Source organism: Alexandromys fortis, unplaced genomic scaffold, assembly GCF_014885135.2.
Source record: "Alexandromys fortis isolate MF-2015 unplaced genomic scaffold, M_Fortis_MF-2015_v1.1 scaffold_0, whole genome shotgun sequence".
NCBI lineage: Eukaryota > Metazoa > Chordata > Mammalia > Rodentia > Cricetidae > Alexandromys > Alexandromys fortis.
The window spans coordinates 29,750,692-29,776,507 of NW_026067949.1; the positions used below are offsets into that span (position 1 = coordinate 29,750,692).

The window sequence follows — 25,816 nt, forward strand, 5'->3', positions numbered from 1 at the left end:
CTGGCTTCGCTCTCTTAGGCGCCAAGATCAGGGCCTGAGGGTTGTAAGGTGGTGGTGGCAGCGATAAGGTCTAGGAGGTTGCTGAAGCTGGCATCCGGCCAGCCTTTGATGGTGCTTTTCTCCGATGATAGCACGGCACAGGCGGGGTGGTCGGCATTTTATAAGTGCTGGGCCCCACATCTTCTTGGCATCACGCCACTTTTAACTAGTCACGTTTATCTAGCCTTATGACTAGACTAAACGCAGGGCCCTTCTGCCTCCCAGAGAGTTCCAGCCAAGCTACAGTGACTGTTTTCTTACCATTTCACAGCTCCAGGAGGAGCTGGGACAGGCTGAGAGGTACAAGCTTGTTTTAGTGACTTGGGGGTACAACACTTGCTTTCTGCGGTATGTGTGTTCTCGTGAGCTTGCACTGTCCGCAAGAACTAGAGCAAAATGGATATTCTGCCCCAAAGACAAATGCCACACTTTATGGCAGGGAGGGGTGTCCTTGTTTACAGATATAACCCAGCAACAATACTTTGGATGTAGCCAAGTAAGAGAATGAACAGCGCATGAACAGAATACAAAGCCGGACCTCAGGGTAGTAGCTATGGGCCTCTCCCGTTCCCTGTCATGTTCCTTAGGGTCAGAGGTGGAGAAGCCAGTTAGATGCAGGCAGTGGTCAGCGTGGTTAGGGGACCCTGGACCCAACACAGAGAATGCCTCTAAGGACTGCCCTAGGGAGGCCCGGTGGCGAGGTGGGCAGACAACGATGGGTGCCCGTAAACCCACCCGCGGATCTGAGACCCCGCAGATATAACAGGTCTCTCACGAGGATCTGAGACTTCGTAGGCACAGACAGATTCCCCACGGGTACCCGAGACCCAGAAGACATGGACAGGTCTCTCACGCGATCTAAGGCTTGGTAGAAACGGACAGATCCTTCCACACGGATCTGAGGCCCGGTGACCCTGCAGCCACCGGTGGGGCCGCGTGCTAGCGCAGCGGGAGCCGGCTGGATCCCGCACGTTGCCTCCCTCGCGCCCGCCGCCCTGCTTTCCTCCGGTCTCACGGGGCCCAGCACTGGCTCTGCGCTCCTTTGTGGGCGTAGCTTCTCTGCGCAGGCCGAAGGCGGGGCCTCGAGCAGGGCGCCCGGGGATTGGCCGCCCCGGGCGTGGGCGGGGCCTGGGCCAGGGAAAATCGGCGCCCGGCCGCCTGCCGCCCCAGCTGCGAGCCAGAACGGCTGAGACCGGTGTCCCAACGTTCTCCCTGGTACTTTCTACCGTCCCCGGCCGCGCGGCGTCGGACCTGCTCACCCTCTCCGCGCAGTACGAGCCGCTCCTGTCCTCACTTCCCTTTCCGCGCGGGTCAGCCCGGCCGCAGCGGCGATGCGCCTCATCCAGAACATGTGCACCATCGCCGAGTACCCCACCCCGGGCAGCGCCGCTGCCGACTACTGTCTGGGGGCTGCGGGCCGCCGGCTCGTCAAGATCTCCGTGGTGGGAGCCAGCGGCGTGGGCAAGACCGGTGAGTCCAAGCGTGGATCCGCTTGGTTGTGGGACGGGACGTGGGGATGGGACGTGGGAGACCCCCCGCCCGGAATGGAGACGGGAGAGGTGGGCATTGCAGCAGAATCGTCCGCCCCTTCATGCCCCTGCTTCAATTTAAGGGGGCCACTGGGGGTTACATTGGCCCGCCGTCTTTCAGGTTAGAGTAGAAGTTTAGGGCTTTGAGCCTCTGGCAGGGTCTGGGGCAGGACAGAAAGTTAGTTGACTACAGACCCTCCTTGAGTTCTATAAGGTTAGGTAGACATTTGCCAGCTGGGCTCAAAGGAGGGGCTGGGCCACACACCCTCCCTCCCCACTGGCAGAGCCGTAATTCACCCGGCTTCTACCCCCTAGTGTCTGGCAGAGGGGTCAAGGAGCTACAGGGCAGGAATTTCTCTCGGTGGCCGGCTGTGACTTTCTTTGGAAGAGTTGTGTTCCTGATGGGGGTGGGGTGGAGACCCATGTAACTTAGTGGGTTAACTTGTTCTCCTTTCTCAATCGCAGCTTTGGTGGTTCGGTTCCTCACCAAGCGATTCATCGGAGACTATGAACGCAACGCAGGTGAGGAAATACATTGAGGAAAAGTCTGTTGGGCTCGTTACTCTCATTTCTCAGTGCCTTCAAGGACACTTCCTTCTGAGTGACAGTGTGAGCATCAGGATTCTGCCACTTCCAATTCTGCACGCCATCCCCCCCACCCCCAGCTGCCATCTGGCCTCATTCCATTCCAGGCCCATTCATCACTTTATCAAGTGCCCGAAAGTATTCCCAGTGGTATGTTTTAACTATAGGGTCCCCAGTTGGAAGCACCCTTTGTACTCCAGGGGCTTTTCCTTTCAAACATGCCTGCAAAAGTCATAAAAAAACAAACAAACAAAAACCCAACCAAACCCAAAAACCCCACTGACCAGCTCCTCCCCCACCCTCTCCCTCTGCTGGCTGCCTTTCAGGGGTGACCTTTCAAAGCAAAGGCCAAAGAAGGGTAGCTGTAAACCTAAAGTTCTTTCCTTAACAAAGAAAAAGAACTCGCTGAGGATTTTAGAGGCCAGAGCTCCTGAAAACTGAGAAGACAAACAAACACTCCATTTCCAATGGTTGAAAACAGCCACTGGCCCAGGAGGTTTCAGTACTTTCTGACGATGACCTGTTAGCAAATTGCTTGAGTGGGCAGACTGTGTGGAGTACCTGCTGGAGATTGAGTGAAATGAGCCATAGAAGCCACCCCAGGCTGAGACACGGCAGCCTTCTGCTTTGATACATCCGCTCATCTTCATGGCAGTTTTAGGCCAGGCACGTTAACTGTATTTACTAACCATATTTGCCTAGGAGTCTCTCCTATCCAGTGGACAAAATATGGCTGTTTAGAGAATGATAACATACTAAAATAAAAACAGAAGCTCTGCACATGGCGGGCCAGAAAATATTTGCTTCAAGGAAATATTCTAAATATGGAAACTCAGATTAAAATTAGACCAGCAAGTTTCTAAAAACCCACAAACTTTGACCTACTTTTGATAAGTCTACTAGCGTGGGGGCTAAACTTGCAGCTGGCCTTTAAACCAGATCTGAAGTAAACTCATTAAATAGACGGGAACTGCTTTTCTTTTTCCTGTGTATATTGGTGTAGACTATATGGCATTAAAAAAAAGAAAACCCACATTTCATAACATGATCTCTTTTCTTTGCCTTCGTAGGTAATCTCTATACCAGACAGGTCCAGATAGAGGGCGAAACCCTGGCCATACAAGTCCAGGACACTCCAGGAGTCCAGGTGAGGAACCGTGATGCTGAGTGGGTCAAAGGGGAGACTGGTTCATCAGCTGAAGGAAGACATGCCGTGGGGCGCGAGGCCCAGACCTTTACGTGGTGTTTGACAGTTTAATTGTACCTGGCCTGCAGTCAGCCTTGGCCTGGCTTAGTTTGGGAGACTGGGGAAGGGCAGAGCCCCTCCTGTAGGAGGAGTCACCTCACAGGGTGTGGGGTGTGGGCAAGCTAGCACTTGGAATCAACAGTGTTTCCTTGCTTGGGTTTTTATATACGTGCCTTGGCATTAAAAACCAAACATGTGGGTCCAGTCTCCACGCCCGGAATCACGTTTTATGTGGTGGGAAGTTTCTCTGTAGACAAAAGAGCTCTGCTAGTGTTTTTCCCCCTTCCCCGTCCTGCACTGGGCAGTTATCCAGGTTTAAATGCTTCCCGCTCCTATCTTTGCTTCCCCAGACTCACTGTCTAGCCAGTTAATTTCCCATTCTGTGCAACTACAAAGTCTCCCTGCGTGGAGTTCTCTGCAGTCCATTTTCCACTTGAGTGTGGTGAGCTGCCCTGTTATTTATCCCAACTCCGAGCAGCTGGATCAACATTTTGTCAAGGAAGCTGAAGCGTGGGGATAGGACTTGTTTATGACCCTAGCCTTCCATCGTCACTGCGCAGGGTTCTTTAGAATTCAGATTCCTTTGAGCCCGAGCCCTGTGCAGCGCTCACCGTTCACCTTGCTCTCCCCGTCCCTTCAGGTGCATGAGAATGGCTTGAGCTGCAACGAGCAGCTGAATCGCTGCATTCGCTGGGCAGATGCCGTGGTCATCGTCTTCTCCATCACTGACCACAAGAGCTATGAACTCATTGGCCAGCTCCACCAGCATGTCCAGCAGCTTCACCCGGGCACTCGGCTGCCTGTGGTGGTTGTGGCCAACAAAGCTGACCTGTTACATATCAAGCAGGTGGACCCTCAGCTTGGACTGCAACTGGCCGGCATGCTGGGTTGCTCCTTCTATGAAGTATCTGTCAGTGAAAATTACAACGACGTCTACAATGCTTTCCACATCCTCTGCAAAGAAGTGAGCCACAAACAGCAGCCCAACAGCACGCCCGAGAAGCGCAGAACGTCCCTCATCCCCAGACCCAAGTCACCCAACATGCAGGACCTGAAAAGGAGGTTCAAGCAAGCTCTGTCTGCCAAAGTGAGAACTGTCACGTCTGTCTGAAGTGTGACTCCTTGAGGGGGTTTGGTCTTCTGGGCAGAGGGCCTGAGATTCTTAGGCAGGACCACTGCAGGCAGATGGCAGTTCATGGTTCCAGAAAGGGCTGCAGCAGAGGGGCCTAAGGGGCCTGTGGAATTCTGCAAAAACCAAGTGTTTGGAGCCCGAGGACAGATGGACGGCTATGTGACTTTTCTGCCTCGTCCTTTACCATGAGGATGGGGCATGTTTTTGTTCCTCATGACCTTATAAAATGGTGGTTAGTTTTGCTAAATACATTGACGTGAATTAGGGCGGGCACAAAAGAACCGGGGAAGCATTCATAGGCTTTCTCTCCCGTCTCCATTATTTTTTTCTCTCCCAAGAGAAAGGGTTGCTTTTCTCAGTGTCTCCAACATGCTATCTTTATGGGATGCCTTTCTGACTTGAAGGATACCCAGATTTCTTTACAAACAAAGAGGGACCCTCCCCACCCCATAAAAGTCATATTTTTGGGCAAAATATTCTGTGTACAGACTCCTGTGAACTGTGGTCTACAGGAAGGTGCTAGATCTCCTGGTGCAGGATGGGTATACATATTGAGTAGCTGTGAAGAACTCAACCCCGGACTGCCCAGCTGTGACAGTGTACAGTTGTTTGTTTTTTAACTGTGGCATCAGGTACAGAACAAAGTGTTAACTGATGGTGGTGTGGTTTGTGTGAAAGACTCATGGCAATGACGTTGGGTCGCTTCCTGGGCCTGGCTGAGTCGTGGCTGTAGGTGGCTGAGATACTGAAATGCTGTCTTATGGAGTGACCAGATGCGGCCTCACTGGCAAATCCCCTACACCGATGCACTTTATGAAGCCAATCATGCTTTGGCTCAAACTGTAATTTATTTTATGTACAATAAATCTCTCATTTGATAAGAGCAGCCGTTTGAAATGTTTGCCTTCTGTCCGGCAGAAATTGTTGTTCTGTCCGGCAGAACCCCATGTTGATTGAGCATGTTGAGTCAGGGGAATGTGTCTTCCAGGCTCGATCTCTTATGCCTCACAACATGTGACCAGTGAGGTACATTTTATTATCCTGATTTTACACATTGCAAAATATCCTTGCAGAACAAGTTCAGTAACGTGAGGGCTCCAACCCGTGAGCACCATCGAGTGTAACTTGGTCTTTCTATTCCAGAGTTGCATGTCTCCTACTCATTTTCTTCGTGGTCCTCTGGGTAGACCTAAGACAGCTGTCTGTGCGCATCTTAACCGGGCCTCTGGGGGCAAGCGTGCTTCTCCACAGATCAGTGCTGCTTCATGTGTGACGGTTAGCGGAGGTTTTCCAGGCACGCCGTGTCTCCAGACTACACTCTGTCCCCACAGGAAGAGCTCACAACCATTGGTTTGGAGCTATTGTCACACACAGCTGCCGGGCCTCTCCCCTTGTGCTGCCATTTGAGCTTGGAAAACCTTTCACACAAGCTCAATGACTCTCCATCACAGTGGGCAGGGCACTGTCCTTCCATCCGGGCAGCACGTTCCCTAGTGGTCTGGGCTGACCCTCCAGAGAAGCCTGTGAGGAGGGGCGGGGGAGCGGCTATCACGACTCCACCATCGAGCGAGGTCCTGAAGCCAGTGTCTTCCGACTAGTCCATGATATTCCTCTGTCATGCTCCATATGTAAGACGCATGCCACAGAGTGCGGAAGTGAGATGTGTTGGCAGTCTGCTGTGATACAGGGCTGGGTTATTTAAGCTCATTTTCCCAGGGGAACATCTGACTGCTCTTGACAGTGACATTCTGACATTTATGTTTTGGTATATGTAGAACTTGTTATTAAAAAAAAAACTCTCCGAACCTACCCTCACCTCACCTCTGGGAAGGGTGTGTATTGACAGCAGAGTGGAACATGGTTTCCTCAGAAGACAGAGACAGTACAAAGGCAGAGACAAGATCTATATTCTACTCAGTCTTCCTCTGGTGTGATTGTTAGCAATGCCCAATGAGCGAGCAGGTCATCTTTGCACATTGTCCCTGGGCTCCCTCATGTTCTTCGCAGACGGTAGATTTTTGTGCTGGGTGGAGCCAGTCTTCTCCCTCTTGCCTGTCTCCTCCTCTCCGCCCTTCCATCTCTGTAGGGCTCTGGCTGGTCTCTCATAGTCTAGCTGCCCTGCACCTTCTGGTCTCCTGCTCTTGGTACGGATGACTGCCCCCACCCCCTCACCCCTTACCCCGTGCATACTCAGCCTCTCCTTGGCCTAGGCGGGTCTTTCGGCTACGAAGGATGAAGTGGAGGGAGAAAATGAGAATAAGAATGAATCTCTGATGGGAACCACCCATGACCTTAGTCCAGGCCGCCGTCTCAGCTGGACTGGGCTTTCCACAGCTCTAGACAACTGTGCTCTCAGCGTAAGATTGGCACAGTGTTCAGTGCTTCAATAATCTCATCTGTTTCCACACTAGTATCTCTCCACTTACCTCCCCTACTTACCCTCTCCAAAATCTGGCTGAGAAACAGCTCTCCCCCACCCCCAGCAGGCAGGGGTTCCTATGAGTCTGGTGCAGAGGAGGGGAATGAGAGTTTATTGAGTATTTGCTACATGCCAAATTGCACATGCTCTCTAATCTTTGGGAGACCCCGAGGGTCACTCACTAGTTTAAGATGAGGAAACCAAGGCCTAGAGATTATGTTAGTTTAGGGCCAGATGGTAAGAGCACTCTATGTCACTTTCGGACTGTCTGGGCACCAGCAATAGATGTCTGTAACAGGACACGCTAGACATTAATTTATCTCTCTTTAGTCTCCTACACAGGAAAGGAAGCAACAGGCTGGGCTCAGGAAGCTGACCTGAACCCTACGCTAAGCCATTCTGATACCAAAGCTCATCGTTTCCACCCCTTTACCCCCCAGACAGTTGTGGCTCTGGGCCTTCTCCTGACCAGCCAACCGTCCTGGCTCCACTTCCCCAGCTCCCTCCACCTCCCTTCTACTACCAGCTTGGTTACTGCCTGGGCCCCGGGGCTCCTGGCAATTGGACCACATCTGCTGTTGCCATTAGCCAGAGGCTGCTGGCTGCCTTGGCCTCCAGCCCCCTTAGTAATAAAGACGTCCAGGTTGGAGGAGCTGCCTCCCAGCCGGTCTGTCTCAGAGCCCAACCCATGTCTGTCATGATGTCTGGCTTTCTAGTTTCCTTCCAGCCTCAAATCAAAACCACTTGCAGCCCTGGCTGGGCCTGGCCCCGCTGCACAGTGGCAGGGGAGGCTGGGAGGGAGGTTGTGAAATTGCCTTCTATCCTCATCCAGTTCCAGAAGGTTTGCCTGTCTGAAAGCTCAGAACCAGAGTGTTGGGGACTATGGCTATGTTTATAGAGAGCCCCTTATTTATGAGAGAAAAAAAATGGGATTTCAGCATTGATCATTTACCCGAAGAAGGTAAAAACAGATCTACTTTCTGGGTGAGGGAACACGTTGTGGGCAGATTCCCACAATGGAACAGTTGGCTCGCTGTGGTCTTGCTTAGGAGAGAGGAGATGGCAAAGGCCCAGCTGCCCAGCTGTGGAGAGCTCCCAGAACCTCCAGGTAAGAGCCCAGCAGGGAGGCACTGCCCGCTTACAGTACAGAACACAGAAAGGAGTCTGGGCACTCCTGGAAATCTAGAGAGGCGGTTTCAGCGGGTTCGTATTGTCTTCATCAGTTCCTAAATTGCAGAAGAGAATGGGGTATGAGCGAGGGTGGGGAGACCTCACCACTCCCCTGCTCTTGCTGACTGGCCTGCAAGCCCTCCACCATCTGGTTGTCTGAAGTTCCTTTCAAAGCAGAGATGGAGGTTTTTGATGTTTCCTGGGCAAGCCAACAGACAACATTTGTAATAGTGGATTATTTGTTGTTGACATGCTGTTTCTGGTAACTAGGGTAAGAAGAAACAATAGTGGTCTTGGTAGGGGGATGGAATTATTTGTTATGGAAATATCAGTGTAACTGTAGGGACCCTGGCACAAACAGTTATCCACACAGGGCCTGCCGCTCTGCGGGGAGTACTGCCAAACACTTGGCTTATGCCCTATGCTTGTGGGGACAGAGCTCCAAAAAGGAGCAGACCTCAGTCGCCACACAGCATTTACCGGGATTTAATTGTGTAAGTGGCTGCAACGGCCTTGGTAGGAGATCGGCCTGTGCATGCTTGCTTTGGCCATCATGGTTTAGGTGGTAAACACACCCAGGTCTGAGAGTCCCTAGTGCTCAGCTCCCCAGCTGGGTTGTTTGTATCCCTTCATGTGGCTACCATAAGGCGTGTGGGGGAGGTCCCTTTAAAATTCATACATTTGAATAATATGGAAATGGCAAACGAGGCTTTCAACCCCAGACTGCACAGACTACAAATGTTAGCTTTCTGGCCAACGTTAGCGACGGGAAGTTTCTCCTGGAAACGTGGATCTGCAGAGGCAATCCTCTGACACTTATCACTAGTAGTGTCTTTGGGTTCCTATCCCTGCGAAGAGACACTATGACCACCTCCCCCGTTTCTCCAATTTCCTTATTCAAACCAGACTCCAGTAATCACCAACTCCTTCCAGCTTGCCTGCCTTCAAAGCCTCGATCACCGATGGCTCTCCTGGGCCAGTTCTTCCAGTCAGTGATCACTGAGATGAAGAGGACGACTCCAAACTAAACTTTTCACACTTTTCGCACCAACATTAGCCATGGCCATACTCACTTCAGTGTTAGAGCATCCTAGAATGCTAGTGTAACTGGTACTTTTATCCTAGTAGAAGAGTAGGAGTTTCTGAATATTCTTTTACTAGGTAAGAGATAACTTGCCAAGATGAACTATTGAACTCACAAAGCAACACACAAATACATATTTGGTGTCAAAACCTGAAACCGTACAGAAGTAATGGGGGGGTGACTCCCCCTTTCCTATGTTCCCCTTGATGTGCCTTCCAGATGTAAACACTGGCTAGCAGTTTGGTTTGGTATTTTCAGCCTCCCTTTGCATGTAGACATATGGTGTGCACCTGAACCCTGAGGAGAAACCCACTGAGTACCCAGACATGAGACACAGCATCAGCTTCTCATCCTGTGAGTGCCACGGAGTTAGGGTGGTACCTGGTTTGTGATAAACTTGGCTCAGAACTTCTCAAAGTATCTGGAATGTTCTCCACAGGTTCCGATTCAACATTTGGGGATGGATGGATGGATGAATACAGTTCTGGGCCACATGGCAGGTTACTTTAAATTTCTTTATTTTAGAAAGCACTTATCCCTGCATACATATTATTTCTTTGAGGCTAATGCCATTTTTTTCTCATTTAAATGTAAGACTTTTAGCTTAGCGGGATTTAAAAAAGAGTTGCCTTATAGTTGAGCACCATCAAAGAGCAGGGAAGGTAGGAAGCACACTTGGGTGGAAAACGAACGTGTTGTTTCATAAATCAGCTTCATTCACCTCAAAATGATTCTAAATTCACAGTTTTTTTTCTATTTCCTTCAAAGGACAGCATTTAATAGAGAAGTAAAACGTATAGCCATGTCTTGGCTTACATTTTATTTTGTCTTCCTTCTTAATCCACACGAGAAACTGTTTTTCAGCGTTGTCTCATTTCAGACAACCGTTACTCACGCCAGGAGCCCCCACTGGCCATGCCCCTGTGAGCGGTGTCTGGGTTCCAAGCAGGTCTTTCTTCCTTTTTCCCTAGGGTTCTCATATAATTTCACTAGATGCGTCTGGGTTTTTCTGCTATGACCAGAAAGAAAATATAAAATCCCAGAAGGAGGCTTTCGATTTCAGTAGGAATTTGAAATCACAAAGGCCATGTGGGAGTTGTGTTTCCAATCTAGACTCCTTGGGAGGGAGCCTCTTCCACACGGGGCTTCCTCTGGGCCAGAGAAACCATGTGCAATGCAGCAAGGACGGCCCTCTGGCCACCCTCTCTTCGTCTCTCCCACTCCTGCTCCAAGTAGTGGGTCTGCCCTCATCCTTGAACCAGCTGGAACAAAGCAGCCCTTTGTCACTCTTGGGGTGACTTACCATTCACGGAGGCCACCAGGTTAGTGCTGCCCGGGCGGGTCTACCCCTTCCTTTCTCGTCTTTCAGAAATGTTTTGGAGTCAGAGAGAAACAAGGTCTCAGGCTCTGTCTGTGACATCCCTTCCTCACTTCCATACACAAGAACAACCTAGCTTTCCTCACACAGGGAATTCTAAGGACATTTAACCTTCCTTGACTAACTTAGAACCATAATACTTGTCTCTGCCACCACTTGCAAACAGACTTTACCCAGAGCTAAGGGACTCGCAGGTGGCTCCAGGAAGACTACAGTAAGGGATGAAGAGAAATCAGAGGGACTGAGGTGAAGTCAGCTAAAGACAGCTTGACACCTATAGAAGAGAAATGAACACGCAAGTCTTTATTTTGCTTTTGAAGAACAGGAGCAGTCCAAACACACTGTCTTCTGCTGGCCATGAGGCCCTCTCCGCAGAATGAAGTCATACACCTATAATTAGTGACAGGGACACTGGCTTTGGAGGCATATCTGGAATGGTGACAGATGGGTATTGGTATTTCCAGCTCAAACTGGCCTTATCTTCCTCTTAGAAGTCAGAAGCCAAGGTCTGGGTGTAGCCGGTCCGTGGCAAAGAGCAGCTCAGGAATGTTAAGTGGCTTCAGGAGTCTTGTGGACAGCACCATCACCTGTGACCGGAGGGACAGGCACGGCACAGTTAAAGAGGGCAGTTATCAGGGGCTAAGAAAGGAGGCACGGGGTGAGCAGCCATGGCACAGGGCCCCTCATTCACAGCCTGGCTGCTAAGATGGCTCAGGCTTTGCTCACTGGGTCCACATGGACCTTTGGGCCCACGTGGCTGAGGCTGGGTGACTCTTCCCTCAGCCTGGCCTTCAGTGTGAGGTTGTTTTCTCTCCACACCAAGACAGCTTGTTTTGGGACTTGCCTGGGGGCATGGTAAGCTCTGTAAGGGCCAAGTGAGGGTCTGCCCACACAGGCACTAGCGCCTTTCCATAAGAAAGTGCCTACGGGAAATCAGGACGGTGATTCAGAAGGAATTCCACAGGCCAGCACCAGAGTGTGGCATGACCAGGCGGCACCTGGCCGTGCGACACTGGACAGGTGCAGGGAGGACACCTCCCTGTCTGCTCGCCTGCCCCCAAGGTTCTCCCAGGTGTAATGAGATCAGTGAAGTAAGCAACTCCAAATTCAACTAGTTCATTGGTGCAAAACAGGCCACATTCCAACTTGAGGCCTAACAGGAGAGGGTCATGGCCAAGGGAGGGAGTAGAAGAAAACATTTAGAACTTTGTTTTCCTTCTTGAAAATAACTTTTAATGACCTTGTTGAAGAGCTCTCCCTCTTTTCCCAGAGCGCTGCCTTTGAAGCACTTGTTCTATCTCAAGAAATACATGGCTAGTGCCAACCAACCCATATTTTTAGCAGGGAAAAAAAGCACTGAAGCCTGAACTTCTTATTTCCCTGATATCTATGCAAAGAGGCTCTGAAGACAGGGGTGCACGACAGTGTGCCCTTGTGACCCAAGCGTGCGTGCTGCACAAACCAGGTAGGCACGTGGCAAGGGGGCTTCCAGGTCAGAGCTGCCAGCAGAGGCTGGGGAGATCTCAGCTCTGCTGTTGGTTGGCTAGATTCCCTCTGGAAAGTGACTTTACTTGGAGCCTCCCTCTCCCACTTCATCTGTCCCAGAAAGAAAAGAAGAGCTTGCAGCATTGCCACCAGGGTTATGTAAGCTCCTCTCCTGAGAGCCCAGGAAGTGCTTAACTACTGTGACCTGCGGATGGGTTTGCAAATTTCCTTCAGAATCACAGAATTTTGGAAGCACAGAATTTTCTAGAGGAACACATATAGGTTCATACAGTTTTAAGGGACCCTTATGGGATTTGCAAACCATCATTAGGAAGCCCACTTAAAATGTATGCATAGGGCCGAGGAGATGGTTTAGTGGGCAAAGTGCACGCCGTGTAAGCACAAGAGCCGGTGTGCAACTCCCAGAATCTACACGAGAGATCTGGGTGTGGAGTGTGCGCCTGTAACCCAGGGACTGGGAAAGCAGAGGCAGACAGATTCTTGGGGTTCCCTGGCCAGAGGAACCCCAAGAGTTACTTGGTGAGCTCCAGTCAATTGGGAGTCTTTGTCTCAGAAAACAATGTAGACAGGCCCTGAGGTAGGACAGTTGAGTTTGTCCTATGGCTTCTATCTGCCTGCATGCATACACACACACACACACACACACACACACACACACACACACACACACTTTCCCCAGCCTCTGGATGCAGACCCCTGTAAGGTAGAAGAGACCAGTAGTGGTTAATATACTGTATCCCCACCCCACAGTCGCCAGCCCAGTCTAAAGCTAGTGAACTCCTCTCCAGCTGAGGATAGGGGCAGGAGTGAGGGTGAAGTGTTTCTTCAGAGAAGATCAACGCTTGTTGTCAGGTTGAAGAACTTGGGACTGCACGGCTACAGATTCAGTCGATGTCAAAGCGGAGAGCAGCAAACAAGCCTAAAAAACCTGCCCTGCTCAGTCCTGCTCAGGCCCTGTGCTGGGCTCACGGCCATGGCTGACAGTCAGGATTGGTTTTCCTCTGAGTGAGAACACAAAGATCAGGCTCCCTCAGCCAAACAAGTAGGCCCACGAGGTGAGGCCGCAGCCTGTTGAGCATCACCGCTGAGGGCGTCTGGGGCCTGCTCTGGATCAGGTGAAAGCAATGGGAAACAGAAGCGGTTTGTGAAGTAGGTTAGGGGGCCTGTGAGGAAAGGAGAGAGCAGGCTGAGTCCTGACTTTTCCAGAGGCCTGAGATGGAGAGCTAGGCTCAGGCATTGTCCAGTGTGAGCTGGACCCCAGCTAAGGCAGCTGCTTAGTCACTCCGAGTCCCACTTCCTCATCTTTGAGGCATGACTAACACTGCCCAGATGAACACTTCAGATCATTTTGCACAGCGCAGGCTCCAGAGGGGCTTCTGGTGGTGGCTGCTGTCACTAGCTCCCTCTGCCATCTTCCCTCCTTGCAGCTCACTGCAGTCCTTACGTGATGGAGGAGAAGTTGCTAGAGTGTGCGCTCTCAGTGTGAGCCTGCTACTGACTCTCTTCTCACCGCTGTTTGATAAGCCCAGCCCCCAGGACAGCGTCCCCGGCCTCAGTATCTGCTTCCCGCTGGATTCTCACCAGCTCTTTCCTCCATAGCTCTGTATGGTCAGCCCCATGTGTCGGCTACCATCAAGTGTCTGCAGCTTCACAATTGGCGCTTTGGGGACGCTCCTTTACTAGGCAGAGTTCCCCTACTCTAGTTGTGGCCTTTCAATCTGCTAAGACGTCCCAGCCTCCAGCAAGCCTTCCTGGAGCAGGCTTCCCACCCTGCAGCCTAAGTGTGCCCTGCGGCTGTCTGTCTTACTTCAGCACAGTGCCAGGTGCAGAGCAGGACCTGCATTAGTGAGTTCAGAAAAAAAAAAAAAAAACACTGAGGAAAAGAACCGCATGGGCGGAACAGGCACGCAGTGAAAGAGGCAAGGCCCCCAGCCCTGGACAGTAGGAAGCTTTTCATCTCGGAAGGCCTCAGAAGAGACTGACTGCCTACATTCACTCTCTATCAGCTCAGTGAAACCTGCTGTCGGAGGCTGCTGCTTACAAGCGGGTCAGGTCACATGGCCAGGGTTTACATACAACCTACCAGGTTACCAGTAATCCTTAGGCATCTAAAGTGATTTTCACTTCACGTGTATGAAGATTTTTGCCTGCATGTATGTGTGTGTGTGCGTGTATGACTCTTGGGGTCAGAAGAGACTGTCAGATCCCCTGGAACTGGAGTTACAGATGGCTGGGAGCTGCCATGTAAGAGCTGGGAATTGAGTCTGTGTCCTCTGCTAGAGCAATAAGAGGTCTTAGCTGCCAGGACATCTTTCTAACCCATGATCAGCACTTGTCCAAACTCGGCATATTTGACAATTAGACTGCTTTAGAACATTTCTGGTTTTTTCCAAGTTAATTCAAACAAGACTGTGTCTGCATTATTTGGCTAAAATTGTCCTTCTAAAAACTTGGCTCCAAATGGGAGGGGAAAAAAAAGCCTGGAAGGGCATGAAACTTTTAAATACAGCCAGTCTTGAAGCTGATTTGACATTGGAGAATACCTTCCAGAGACCTGGCCTTTCACAGGAGACCTGGGCAACAGACAAACTCCAGGGACCACCTCACTCCTCACCACAAAGGGTCCTTGTTCTCTGTATTTCTGGTCCTCTTTATTCCTAGCTGCAGCTCCCCCTTCCCTCCTCTCCAACTCTCCTCTCCTCCTAATTCTTCTCTTGGTTGTTGTTGTTTTCCCTGCTCTCAGCTTAGGCTCGGTATCACGCAAGTTTGAACAGCGTTCACTCGGACGCCTCAGCTCCCGACCGCCCCATCTTCACCTGTCACCTGTCGTGTATGGCACTCAGAAGTGAGAGCTTCTTCACCAGGACGCACGATGCAGCCTGGGACATCCCCACTTGCACTGTTCACTGCCACTGACCAGAACACCTCCTACAAGAACCACCCTTGCAGGGAGAGGGATTGCCGACTGTCCACAGATCTCACAGAGAAACAGCACTCGGCAGAGACAAATCATGGTTCTGTGAAGAGCCCGAGTCACAGCAGAGCCACAGGCACCGGTGTTCTGGCATTAGCAAGCGTGGCTAATGGTGGAGGTTCCATCAGACTATCCAAAAGATGGAGGTGGTGCTTACTCACATGCTGGCTGACAATGGGACAGCATGGACGACCTTAGCGTCCCCAGGGTCGAGGCACCAAGTCCCCCCAGCAGCCCTTTGCTTGGAATGTTCTGCACTCAGCTGGGGAGGCCTAGTCCTGGGAGGCCTGTTGGCTGGCTGGCATTCCTCTTCTCTAGCCACCCATGATTAGCAGGTGCTAACATCTTTCTGTCCTGTTTCTGCTGAATGCAGACATGCCAGTAAAATCTAGGATTTGGGTATCAGAGCCCTCTGGTTTCCAATATTTAGAATCAAAAAGAGCAGGCGGTATTTTTTCTTTCCCTTTCTTCTAAACCCGATTCTGCCCCCCCCAACCAAGTGACCACATAGCACAGGTGCCCATATGACCCTTCATCCATCCATCAGGAGCAATGGTTTTTGCACACAGATATTGGCGGTGCAATCTAACCCTGCTTGTACCCGTGCTATGCTGTACACACCCACCCACTGGTACCAGGACATCAAATGCTCAGTGGTTACTCTAGGGAGACAGCAATCTTTTTCAGAAGACCTGTGACCTATTGGCCTGCTGTCTACCTGGTCCCAGACATCAGTGCCAGAGGTCAGCTCTCCTGCAGCGAGCCTGCACTGTGACAGTCCAGGTCACCTTTGTGCTGTGTCCCTTCTGGGTTGGGTGTTTTTGTTAGTGCCACGGATCTCAGCCTCCTTGGGGCTCCCCATCCATTTTACAATGATTTAGAGCAGGCCACTACCTAGGTCACCCTGAACCCCTAAAGATGTATGCAGAGTTGTGTATGGTCAGATTTCTGAACTTAGTTTTTATTTTTAAACACTTGTGACTCGTTGAACACTGTACTTTAGGTACGTGGAGGCACGGCGTCCACACCCATCTCTGAAAAGCAGCTGAGAGCTGGTAGCTCGCATGCTTGGCCTTTCTCTCTTCCCTCTGATCAGCTGTCCCTGGGTGGGATGGTAAAGCTTTCTTCCCCTGTGTAGATGGGCGCTGCTCACACACCGTCAGGACAGCTCTGTCTTTGATAGCCTCCTGGTACATGGCTTCTATGGGACTGTTCCTTCAGCGGGGCTCGCATACTCTCCCCACAGCAGTGTGAGCATAAGCAGAGAATGGAGCAGATGCATGTAACATTCAGATACAGCTCACAGCAAGGCCAGATTTCCAGGGTGCTGCCTGCCAGGTGAAGGGGTGGGGACATGGGCCTCAGCGAATGTCACTCCAGCAGCACTCAGGTCCTCTCCCTACTTTCACAAGCCGAGGGACCAAAGGCAGTGTGGCGAATCGTTCAGGCTTTCCCGGCTGCCTCAGAATCCTCTCAGGGTCTGATAACGCCTCAGGGAGTTTTTACACGAAGGACAAGGAGTGGTCAAGCCTGTTCCCCAAGCCTCCAACACTCTGAGATGCTCTGTCTGCAGCTGAGCGGGCACAGGACCAGACTAGTAAAGCCACTGCTGATTCTGCCTTTTGACGCCACACTGTCCGCAGCCTTTGAAAGCATGCGCACGCTGTCCTTTCAGAGCAGGGATTACAGCGTCTGGCAGGCCGTCTCAAAGCACAGTTATTCTAGGGATTAGGATGTGCTTCCCATGTTAGGGACAGCAAGAAGGTGCCGACTTATTTAAACAAGGTCTCAATAAACAGATTTCTATCTCTGTGGGCATAGGGAACAAAAATGAGGCCAGGATGATTCGTTTTCCAGAAGTTCCACCAGCTCTGACATATTAGGTGATAATGGCAAAAAGAATCACAGACAAGGGCTGGCCATTCCCAGACCTGACTGTCCCTAAATACCTAGCTTCTCTTTCCTAGCTGTAAGCTGGGATGTAAAGAGAGATCGGGACTTGATTTCAGCAGCAAAGCTCAGGCACTCAACACCACAGACTGTTTCTACCAGATCCTTTGGAGTCAATATACCCTCCCAAATGCAGGCTTACTGAGCTCCTTTGTCCTCAAGGAGCAGTGGCGGAGCCTATGCTGGCAAACATGGAGTAGTCAGTGAACCGGCAGGAACTTTACTGCATGGCGTGGGTTGGAATGGCAGTGCAGACTCAGGAAGAGTCTGGAACAACTGGCAGGATGTCACAGAAGCAGAGAATGCTGGCTGAGTGCACAGAGCACGTGGAACCAAGAGGAAGCCACATCACCATCCCAGTAGGGCAGGTCTGGACTAGAACGCTACCATCTCCACCCAGCCGTTTTCTGTGCAGCTGTGTGGACAGTCTTTAGTATTCGCTAGTGTCTCAGTGAAGTCTTGAAGCTATTGCCAGCACTCTTCCCCCTGACCAGCACGAATGGGCTGAGGTCTCTGGGTCCCTCAGTGTTAGAGTTTGGACGTATAATGCCTGCATAGACTCATGCAAGTCAGTATTTGACCTCAGCTGGAGGCTGTTTTGGAAGGCTGTAGAACGCTTAGCAGGTGGGGCTAGCTGGAGGACATGGGATGCTGGGGGTGGAGGATGCTGGGAACTGGAAGTTACAGGGTTTTGATGGCTGCAGCCTTGCCCTGCTTCTGAACCAGTACTCTCTCTACTTCCTGGTTGGCACCATTTATTGTGCAAACAACAGGGATCTCTTTGCTTGGAATGAGAATTTAACCAGTTATGATGGATTTTGCCAAAGTGGTAGGTCCTTAAAAAAAAAAAGAACCCTCTCTGGGGAGGTGTGGGTGGGCTTGGTCTGGCCTGGAGGAGGACTTTCGGGAAACAGCCAGGAGAACGTGATAGGAAATAGGACGTGCTGAGGAGGAGCGGACGGAGAAGAGAGCAGGCCAGAAGAGGAACAGTGAAGCCCTCGCCACCCTTCCAACTGTGGCCCCTGGATTGTGTCACCCATGACTCAGTACCTGGGTTCCTGGCTTCAGAGATGCTACGAGGTCTTTGACCATTTTGGCTTCAGAGACTGTGATGCCGCCCACCACAAAGAGAATCAAGAGGGGATGGTCACTGGGATGGGGCCGGCTCACCTGCAAAACAGAACAACATCAGATCAGACGGCAGTGATGGCTACTGCTTTCCTCCTGCGGATGAGACAGAGGAACCTCAGAGCGACAATGGCTTATTAACAGTCAGAGGTGCCGATGCTCTGTGACTCCACCAGCTAGGAAAGTGCACAGCACGGCACCTTAGTGCATCCTTCTATAAAGACTTTAACTGTGCTGGAGCCATTACAGAAGAGAAGGGCAGAGGGACGTCTTACTGCTCACCGTTGCTCAGGACTCAGTACACACTTGTCCTCCTTTGTCCCACAGCTCGGCCACAGCTGCCATTATGGCCTTTATGTGTTTCTTGCTTCTCCTCTACTAAGGTAGGCGTTCCCAGGCAGGCATGCCTGCCTAGACCTCTGCCGACTGTTTCACTTACCTTTGTAAAGCACAGAATTGGTTTCTATCACTGTCTGCAGGAGGAACCCAGTCAGTTCAGGTGGTGGGATGGGGGTTTATAGATATACAGACAGATATAAAGGTCACCTTCCCAGGGATCACAGTCTGGCATGATTTGAACCAGACACTTCATCATAGCAGCAATAGCCTGTAGTGGCATTTCACTTGTATTTTAATAAATAAAGCTTGCCTGAAGGTCAGAGAGTAAAACAGCCCCACTGGCCAGCCTTACACCAGGCAGTGGCAACACACACCTTTAACCTCAGTGGCCACATTGGTTGCCATAGAAACCAGGTGGTGCATGATTTTAATCCCAGTCGTTCACGCCTTTAATGCCAGCCTTAGAAAGGATTATAAAACAGGAGGAGACAGATCTCAGGCTCAGGCTCATTCTGAGATTCCTGGAAGCAGGAGCGCCATTTCGAGTTGAGGTTGAGGTAAGAGCCAGTGGCTGGCTGCTTTGCTTTCAGATCTTCAGGCTGATCCCCAATTTCTCTTTCTGAGTTTTTATTAATTGTGCTATATTAATTGGCAGAAAATTTTTCTTCCCTGATTTTGCAATTTTACCCATGAGACAAAAGTTTTATTATATACTAGAATGAGAAGCATGCTTGGGAAATGCAAAATGACCCACAAATTGATCCAGTGATGAAGACATTAAGAGAATGAGAGAGGGCTCCTAAAGGCAGAATGTTGGGAGCTGTGAACCACCCAAGTCCTGAATTTCTGGTAAACAACTTGTAATTCTTGCAGCTGCTCTGAGCACGAGACCCTCAGAAGTTCCTGATGGCAGGAGAGTGGTTTCTGGTGGGTTTGGCTGGGGCGTGGCTATGAGTTAAGCATCCCTATATAAGCTGCCCCTGAACACAATAAAGGGGGCATTCTGGCATCAAGGATGACCGTGTCTCTGTCTCTCTGTCTGTGAGTGTTTGTGTGTTTTAGTTTCCAGCCCCTTGCCCGGCTCACGAACTGTATGGTGCTGCATAGAGCGCAGATGGGCGTGGTGTACCACAGCAGAATGTGTCGGTCAGATGTTTTCCTGAGGTGTGATCAGGTCACACGTTACGGGTTAAACTCAACAGATAAGGAGGCAGCCACGTGGAGCAGCTCAAGAACCGTCCAGGACCAAGCAAGTGCAAATGGCGTTGCTTAGAAAGGTGCTGTCAGCTGCCTGAATGGCTACCAAAGTCATAGGCTTCCCCTCCAGCAAGACAGGGCATTAACAGAGTGACTGCTTCCAATCACAGATGCTCACGCCATTCAAGGGCCTTGGATCATCCCAAAAGCAGAAGGCTAGGCCAGTGGGCCAGGAGGAAACTAGAAGGAAGGAAGAGAAGAAGTGATGGAAAAAGAGAGAGGAAGAGGGAAGGGAGAAGGAAGGAGGAAAAGTTAAAGGGTCTTCATGGTAAGTCCTGGCGAGACCTGGTCAGTTACAGAGCTCAGGAGGCCTGCACGCCTCCCTGACCTCCAGCTTAGCCTCTGGATCTTCCATTGCCCTCACTGTGTTTGTTCTCTGTTCTCTTCTAATCCACACACCACACACTTTTCAGCAACCTTGCTGCTAGCCCACGCTCTCCTGAAATTGCTGGGGTCACTTGCACAAGCCACTTAATGACAGCATTAAGAGTCATGGACACTCTTTGGTTTTCCCCTAGCAGGATCTTTTTGTGGAATCTGTCAGTTGGTAACACCTCCTCTGACTTCTGTGTTGACGCTGCTGGTTGTTCCTCTGCCTTTGTCCTTTCTTCTCAGAGAGCTTCAGCAACTCTTGCTATTGGTATGCCTCTTTAAATACTGATATTGCTGAGGCTCTGCCCGGGACTCCCCAGTCTTCTCGCTCACTCCACTGCCCCTGAAGGACCGTCTCGTCTGCACGTATTTCCCACAGTGAGCTCTCTGGATATCACCTCCTGGATAACCCCACATCCCGATTCAGTGGGCTCCGTGCTCCTCTAATTCTGTTCTCCTGAGTGACTGACAGCACAGTTATTGCCCGAGTCACACACCTGAGTTCTCTTAACCTCCACTGCCCCCTTCATCCTCTGGACCAGTGGTTCTCAGTGTCCTAGAGCTGGGACCCTTTAATACAGCTCTGCATGTTGTGGCCACCCCAACCAAAAAATTATTTTGTTGCCACTTCATAACTGTAATTTTGTTACTGTTTTGAATTGTAATATAAATATCGGGCATGCAGGATAGCTGGTATGTGACCCAGGGGTCACGACCCACAGGTTGAAACCCACCTGCTCTAGATCAAGTTGTGCCCATGGCTATCACTGGCATCTTCTTGACACCACCATTTCTGCACTATCAGTAGATCACTGTGACATCTTACTGTGTCTTCCATCTCTGGTGTTGTCATTCCCTATGTACTCTTATTTTACCTTATAATCTTTCTTATTTTTAAAAGACTTTAAAAATTATTTTTAAAATTATGTGTATGTGTGTGTCTATGTACATGAGTACAGGTTTCTATGGAGGCCAGAGGTATTGGATTCCCTGAAGTTATGGGAGGTACCCAACACGGGTGCTGGCAATCAGATTCTAGTCTTCTGTAAGAACAGCATGAGCTCTGCTTTCTGAGTAACCAGACCCTGAGAAGCCGCCAACCCAACAAACAACTGTTGTCTCTCACTTAATCCTGGGACAGAAATACAACTGGCTCTGGAACTTGAGCATGGCACAGTGTGTTCTTCAAGACATATGCTTTCCATAGAGAGTTTGGAATCTGAAGCGCATGCCGAGAATCTTGGAAGGACACAGTAGAAGATGAAAAGGGGAAGAAACGAAACACAAGGCAACAACAAAGAGCAGTTCCCTGGGGCTAAGTGGAGGGAATGTTGGTCTAGGCACAAATACGTGGGTCCAATTAATGCACGTTGGTGTTTGCCATTTTGGTTTCAGTTTAGATTTGTGTGTTGATACCAGACTTTCTCTTCAGAACACGTCAGGCCAGCAGGCTGCTGGGAGGTGGAGCTGTCCCCATCCCAATCCCGCATTCCTTATCAGCAGCCATATATGATGATGTCCTGTCTGTGCTAGGCCGAGGGGTGACAATCTGAGTGACAGCTGACATAGCCTCTGCCACTGCACATGCAGGGTGTAATAAAGCAGGTGGGATCTCTGCTCTCTGTCACTTGAGCAGCGGAGGGCTGGGCTTTGAGGACATTGGCTCTGGTGAGGGAAGATGGCTTCTTTCCCTGCCCCGCACCCAGCTTTTCAGTGCAGGCTATGGGGCCTCTGCGGGTGTGCTCTTGGCCAGCACTCTGATATCTGGATTGGCTTCCAGGAAGGGAATGCCAAGGTGAGGATCCTACCCTTCCCGTGTTTGGAACTACTCAGGAATTCTGGGACTCTTGCTGCTGAGTCTCCCTGCATATTGCTCCTTTACTTTACTCAGTTTCCCTCCATCTGTGACTCACTTATCCTAGAATAGGTACAATCAAGTTCCCCATTCTGTTAGCCATCAGAGCCTTACAGAGGCAGCGAGAGAGGCTCAAGTTTTAAGGAGACCAGGCCCTGCAAAGACTCTGAAATTGGCCATCAGGAGTCGTTAATAGCACTGGCACCGCCACAGAACAGTCCTCCAACACGGTGTTTATTTTTCTAGTCATCCATTCAACAGATATTATTGAACAATGATGATGAGGCATGGGAAGCGCGCTAAAGGCGCCAGGGACTCAGCAGTGCACGGAACAGAGGAGGTCTCTGCTGCACACAGTGTGGGTTTTCATGTGTGTGCAGAGGGAGGAAACTGGTGAGTGCAGACAGTGGAGAGTGCAGAGGAGAGGGAAGCAGGGGGAGGGAGGGGAAGGAGGAGGGAAGAAGGAAGGAGGAAGTATCTCACAACCCCCTAAACTTAACAGGTCCCCAAAGCAAATCACCCTTTTCTCTATGTCTTCTGCCTAATCATGACAACATTAGCCCATCCACCTAGGTACCCAGAACACACAGAGGTCCTGGACAACTTCTTACTAGCATATCAACCCATAACCATCCCATGGAAGCCACAGTGACTCTTCCTGCCCCACCCCCATTCCCTCAGCCCTACCTAAGTTCAGAGTCCCATCTTTTGTCTCTCTCAGCTAACCTAGTTCCAAGCTCACTCTGGTTTGCCCTCAGTGCTGCCAGGACAAGCCTCACGGAGCACAGGGGAATCCGTTACACATTCCCGAACATCACTCGGCGGTTTCCGTTCTAGCTTGCTGTCTGCTGCCTGATAAAACACTGACCAAAGGCTAAAAGGGTTTATGCGGCTTGGAAGTCCTGATCACAGGCCATCACTCTGAGAAGTCAGGGCAGGAACTCAAACAGGAGCAGAGGCAGAAACCATAGTTCTCCATGGTTTTCTCAGCCGGCTTTTTCAGACAACCAGGACCATCTGCCTAGGGGTGGCACCTCCTACAGTGTGCCGGGGACCGCTATATAAGTCATTACCAATCCGACAGGAACAATTCAACTGCGGTTCTCTCTTCCCAGGAGTCTCTAGTTTGTGTCAATTTGACAAAAACTAAGAAGCACAGGTTAACTCTTGGTTTTTGGTAAAATTTGGTAAAAATTTACATTTCCAACTCCTGTTGATCTAACTCCACTTCTGCTTATCTCTGCCATTGTCTTCTCTTCCTCTGCGCTGGCACTGAGCGCTGACGCCGATGGGTCTGACAGGACCGAACACGCTCTGGCTCTGATGCCATCAGATCTCCGCTGTGCTCCCTCCTCATCCCCCACATCACCTCTCTCTCTCCCTCCACGGATCCTCAGCATCCTGAGAACCACATGAGGCAAGCTATGCTACAGCAGGCAGGTGTCTCGTCCACCCATGTCTCCCTTACCCATGGCAGTCACTGCTCCATCAGATGAAGTTTGAAGACTGCCACAGCCCAGTTTCTGCTTCTGCTAAGGAACTCATGCCAAAGTCCACTTCATAGAACTCTTGGAATAGATTGCACTAACATTAGATAGAAATCAAACCCTGCCTCATAGCATGCATCATAATTCAGGAGAATTTAAACAATGGTTACACATGGTTGCAAAGAGGAGCCACAGCTCTTGCACTCACTTAACCAAGAAGCTCAGTGCTGAAATAGTTTCATCTAATCAGAAATGCCAGTAAGCATGGTAGACCCCATCCGACAGTTCTCTCTCCGAATCTTGCTTTCCTTAGATGAGTAATAAGGGGTGGGGTGGGTCTAGATGACCTCTAAAGGTATGCTCAGTTCTCGCAGCTGAAGGATCTGACGTCAGCCCTCACATGAAGCCTGGCATTTGCCCCACCCCCATCCTTTGGGTGACTGTCCTATCCACAATCCAATCATTGGCCCTCGGAGTGGGCTGCTGGTAGTCACGTGGTTATAGTGTGACTCCCACTGTCCAAACATGGTTTTCTGGTCATGGAATGAGGTCCTGAGTCCAATGGGGCTACTGGTAATCCAGTCATTCTAAGACAGATGAGGCTCTGTGAACACGAGGCTATCAAGGAGAACCCAAAGCTATGGCTGGACACTCACTGATGTGTTCACCTATCAGCTGAGTACCTATGTCATGCTGGGCATCATCTAGCCTCTTCTGCAGCGTGCATAGTCTGGAATACTGCTTATCTTCCAGACAGGCTTTCCAGTTCTTGGTCTAATCCTGCACTGCTGTCTTTGGGGTTCCTGGATATCCTCTGGTCCTTAACGTAAATTAGCCTTCCTTTGATTAAGTTGCCATGACTTGTTGGTATCTGACAGCTTTTATGGCCCATGTGAATACCATTCCTTCACGTGGACTTTTTCCTGTTTCCAGGCCATGAGGCTGTGGCATCAACTCAGACACAGGGCCCAGAGGCAGGCACTGAGACTTGAATCTTTATCATGAACTTTTTCTAATTAAGCATGGCCACATAAGCAATGGAACAACTACAGCAACAAAACCATTTAAAGCACAAGGAGAAGGAGGGAAAGGGCCTCGTGCCATTTCGTGAGTTAAAGCCCACTCTCTTATACCCAGTCCAGCAGAGAAAACATCTTGACAGACCATGTCCTTTAGTCAAAACAAACCAAGGGCCAAACACATGGAGTAGATATAAAGTCTATTACTCTCGGGAGACTGAAACCCAAGCCACAGATTCCAGAAATGCACTTTCAAAGTGCTGCCTATTAGACATGCTAGCTTTAAATTAAATTCCCATTCCGGGAGAGGAGAACGTGTGTTTTGATGGATTCATTAGGTTGAGAGTAAGCTCTACTCAGAGGACCACAAGGTGCTCTGTGCAGGAGTCTATCAGGCAGCTGGCTTTCCATGCCAGCTGCAGCCTGCGGTGGTCCCCCACCCCAGTGGACCACCTCACTGGGTTGTATGCTCCTGGAGGATGACAGTCTAGTGGCTGGTCACAAGCCTTCCCTTTGGCTGAGAAGTGATCAGGCTAACTTGAAAGTCTTCCTCAGATAAAAGGGCATGCTTGCTTCCCTCAGGTTCTAATCTAGGAAGTTGCCTTTTAATCGATAGTTTGAAAAAATGTATAAATAGCAAGTGGTATTTCTTTATTCCAGTACAGTCATTCTGGTATCACTGATTTTGAAGTCAGGTCAGAAGTGTAAATGATTTCAATGTCTTCCATGAGGAAGGACACCTAGGACTAGAAAGTGTTTCCCTTATTGCCCTGGGCAGCCATGTGAGGTGGGTTTACCCATATACAGACTATATTTTTCAAAAGTGGCCATGACGATACTTCCTGTCCTCTGGCTCTTGATCCCTTTTCGAGAGGAAGCATGCATGTTTTATTTCCTTAAAGCGACTGCCCTGACACGTGGGGTACGGTGCAGATGACAGATCTGGAGAAGACAATAATCAACTTTATATGGAAAAACAAAAAACCCAGGATAGCCAAAACAATCTTATACAATAAAGGAACGTCTGGAGGCATTACCATCCCTGACTTCAAACTCTATTACAGAGCTACAGTATTGAAAACAGCTTGGTATTGGCATAAAAACAGAGAAATCGACCAATGGAATCGAATAGAAGACCCTGACTTTAACCCACAAACATATGAACACCTGATTTTCGATAAAGAAGCTAAAAGTATACAATGGAAAAAAGAGAGCATCTTCAACAAATTGTGCTGGCAAAACTGGATGTCAATCTGTAGAAGAATGAAAATAGACCCATATCTATCACCATGCACAAAACTAAAGTCCAAGTGGATAAAAGACCTCAATATCAATCCAAACACACTG

The 25,816-nt window shown here is 50.1% G+C and overlaps 2 protein-coding genes across 2 annotated transcripts in view; one reads left to right on the forward strand and one right to left on the reverse strand.

The window, feature by feature from the left end:
- The first annotated feature begins 1,189 nt into the window (after positions 1 to 1,189).
- Positions 1,190 to 5,414, forward strand: Rasl11b (RAS like family 11 member B). Its single transcript, XM_050150324.1, has 4 exons — positions 1,190 to 1,509; positions 2,034 to 2,090; positions 3,224 to 3,300; positions 4,040 to 5,414. Exons 1-4 carry the CDS (start codon positions 1,371 to 1,373, stop codon positions 4,508 to 4,510), a joined length of 744 nt encoding a protein of 247 aa, XP_050006281.1. The 5' UTR covers positions 1,190 to 1,370; the 3' UTR covers positions 4,511 to 5,414.
- A 5,447-nt stretch (positions 5,415 to 10,861) lies between these two features.
- The window catches only part of Scfd2 (sec1 family domain containing 2), a 314,706-nt gene continuing 299,751 nt past the window's right edge, over positions 10,862 to 25,816 (reverse strand). The window contains exons 8-9 of the mRNA XM_050149856.1: positions 18,063 to 18,182; positions 10,862 to 11,169 (exon numbers count right to left, since the gene is read on the reverse strand). Of these exons, the coding sequence (XP_050005813.1) occupies positions 11,077 to 11,169; positions 18,063 to 18,182 (213 nt within the window). The 3' untranslated portion in view covers positions 10,862 to 11,076. The remainder of the gene's footprint in view (positions 11,170 to 18,062; positions 18,183 to 25,816) is intronic.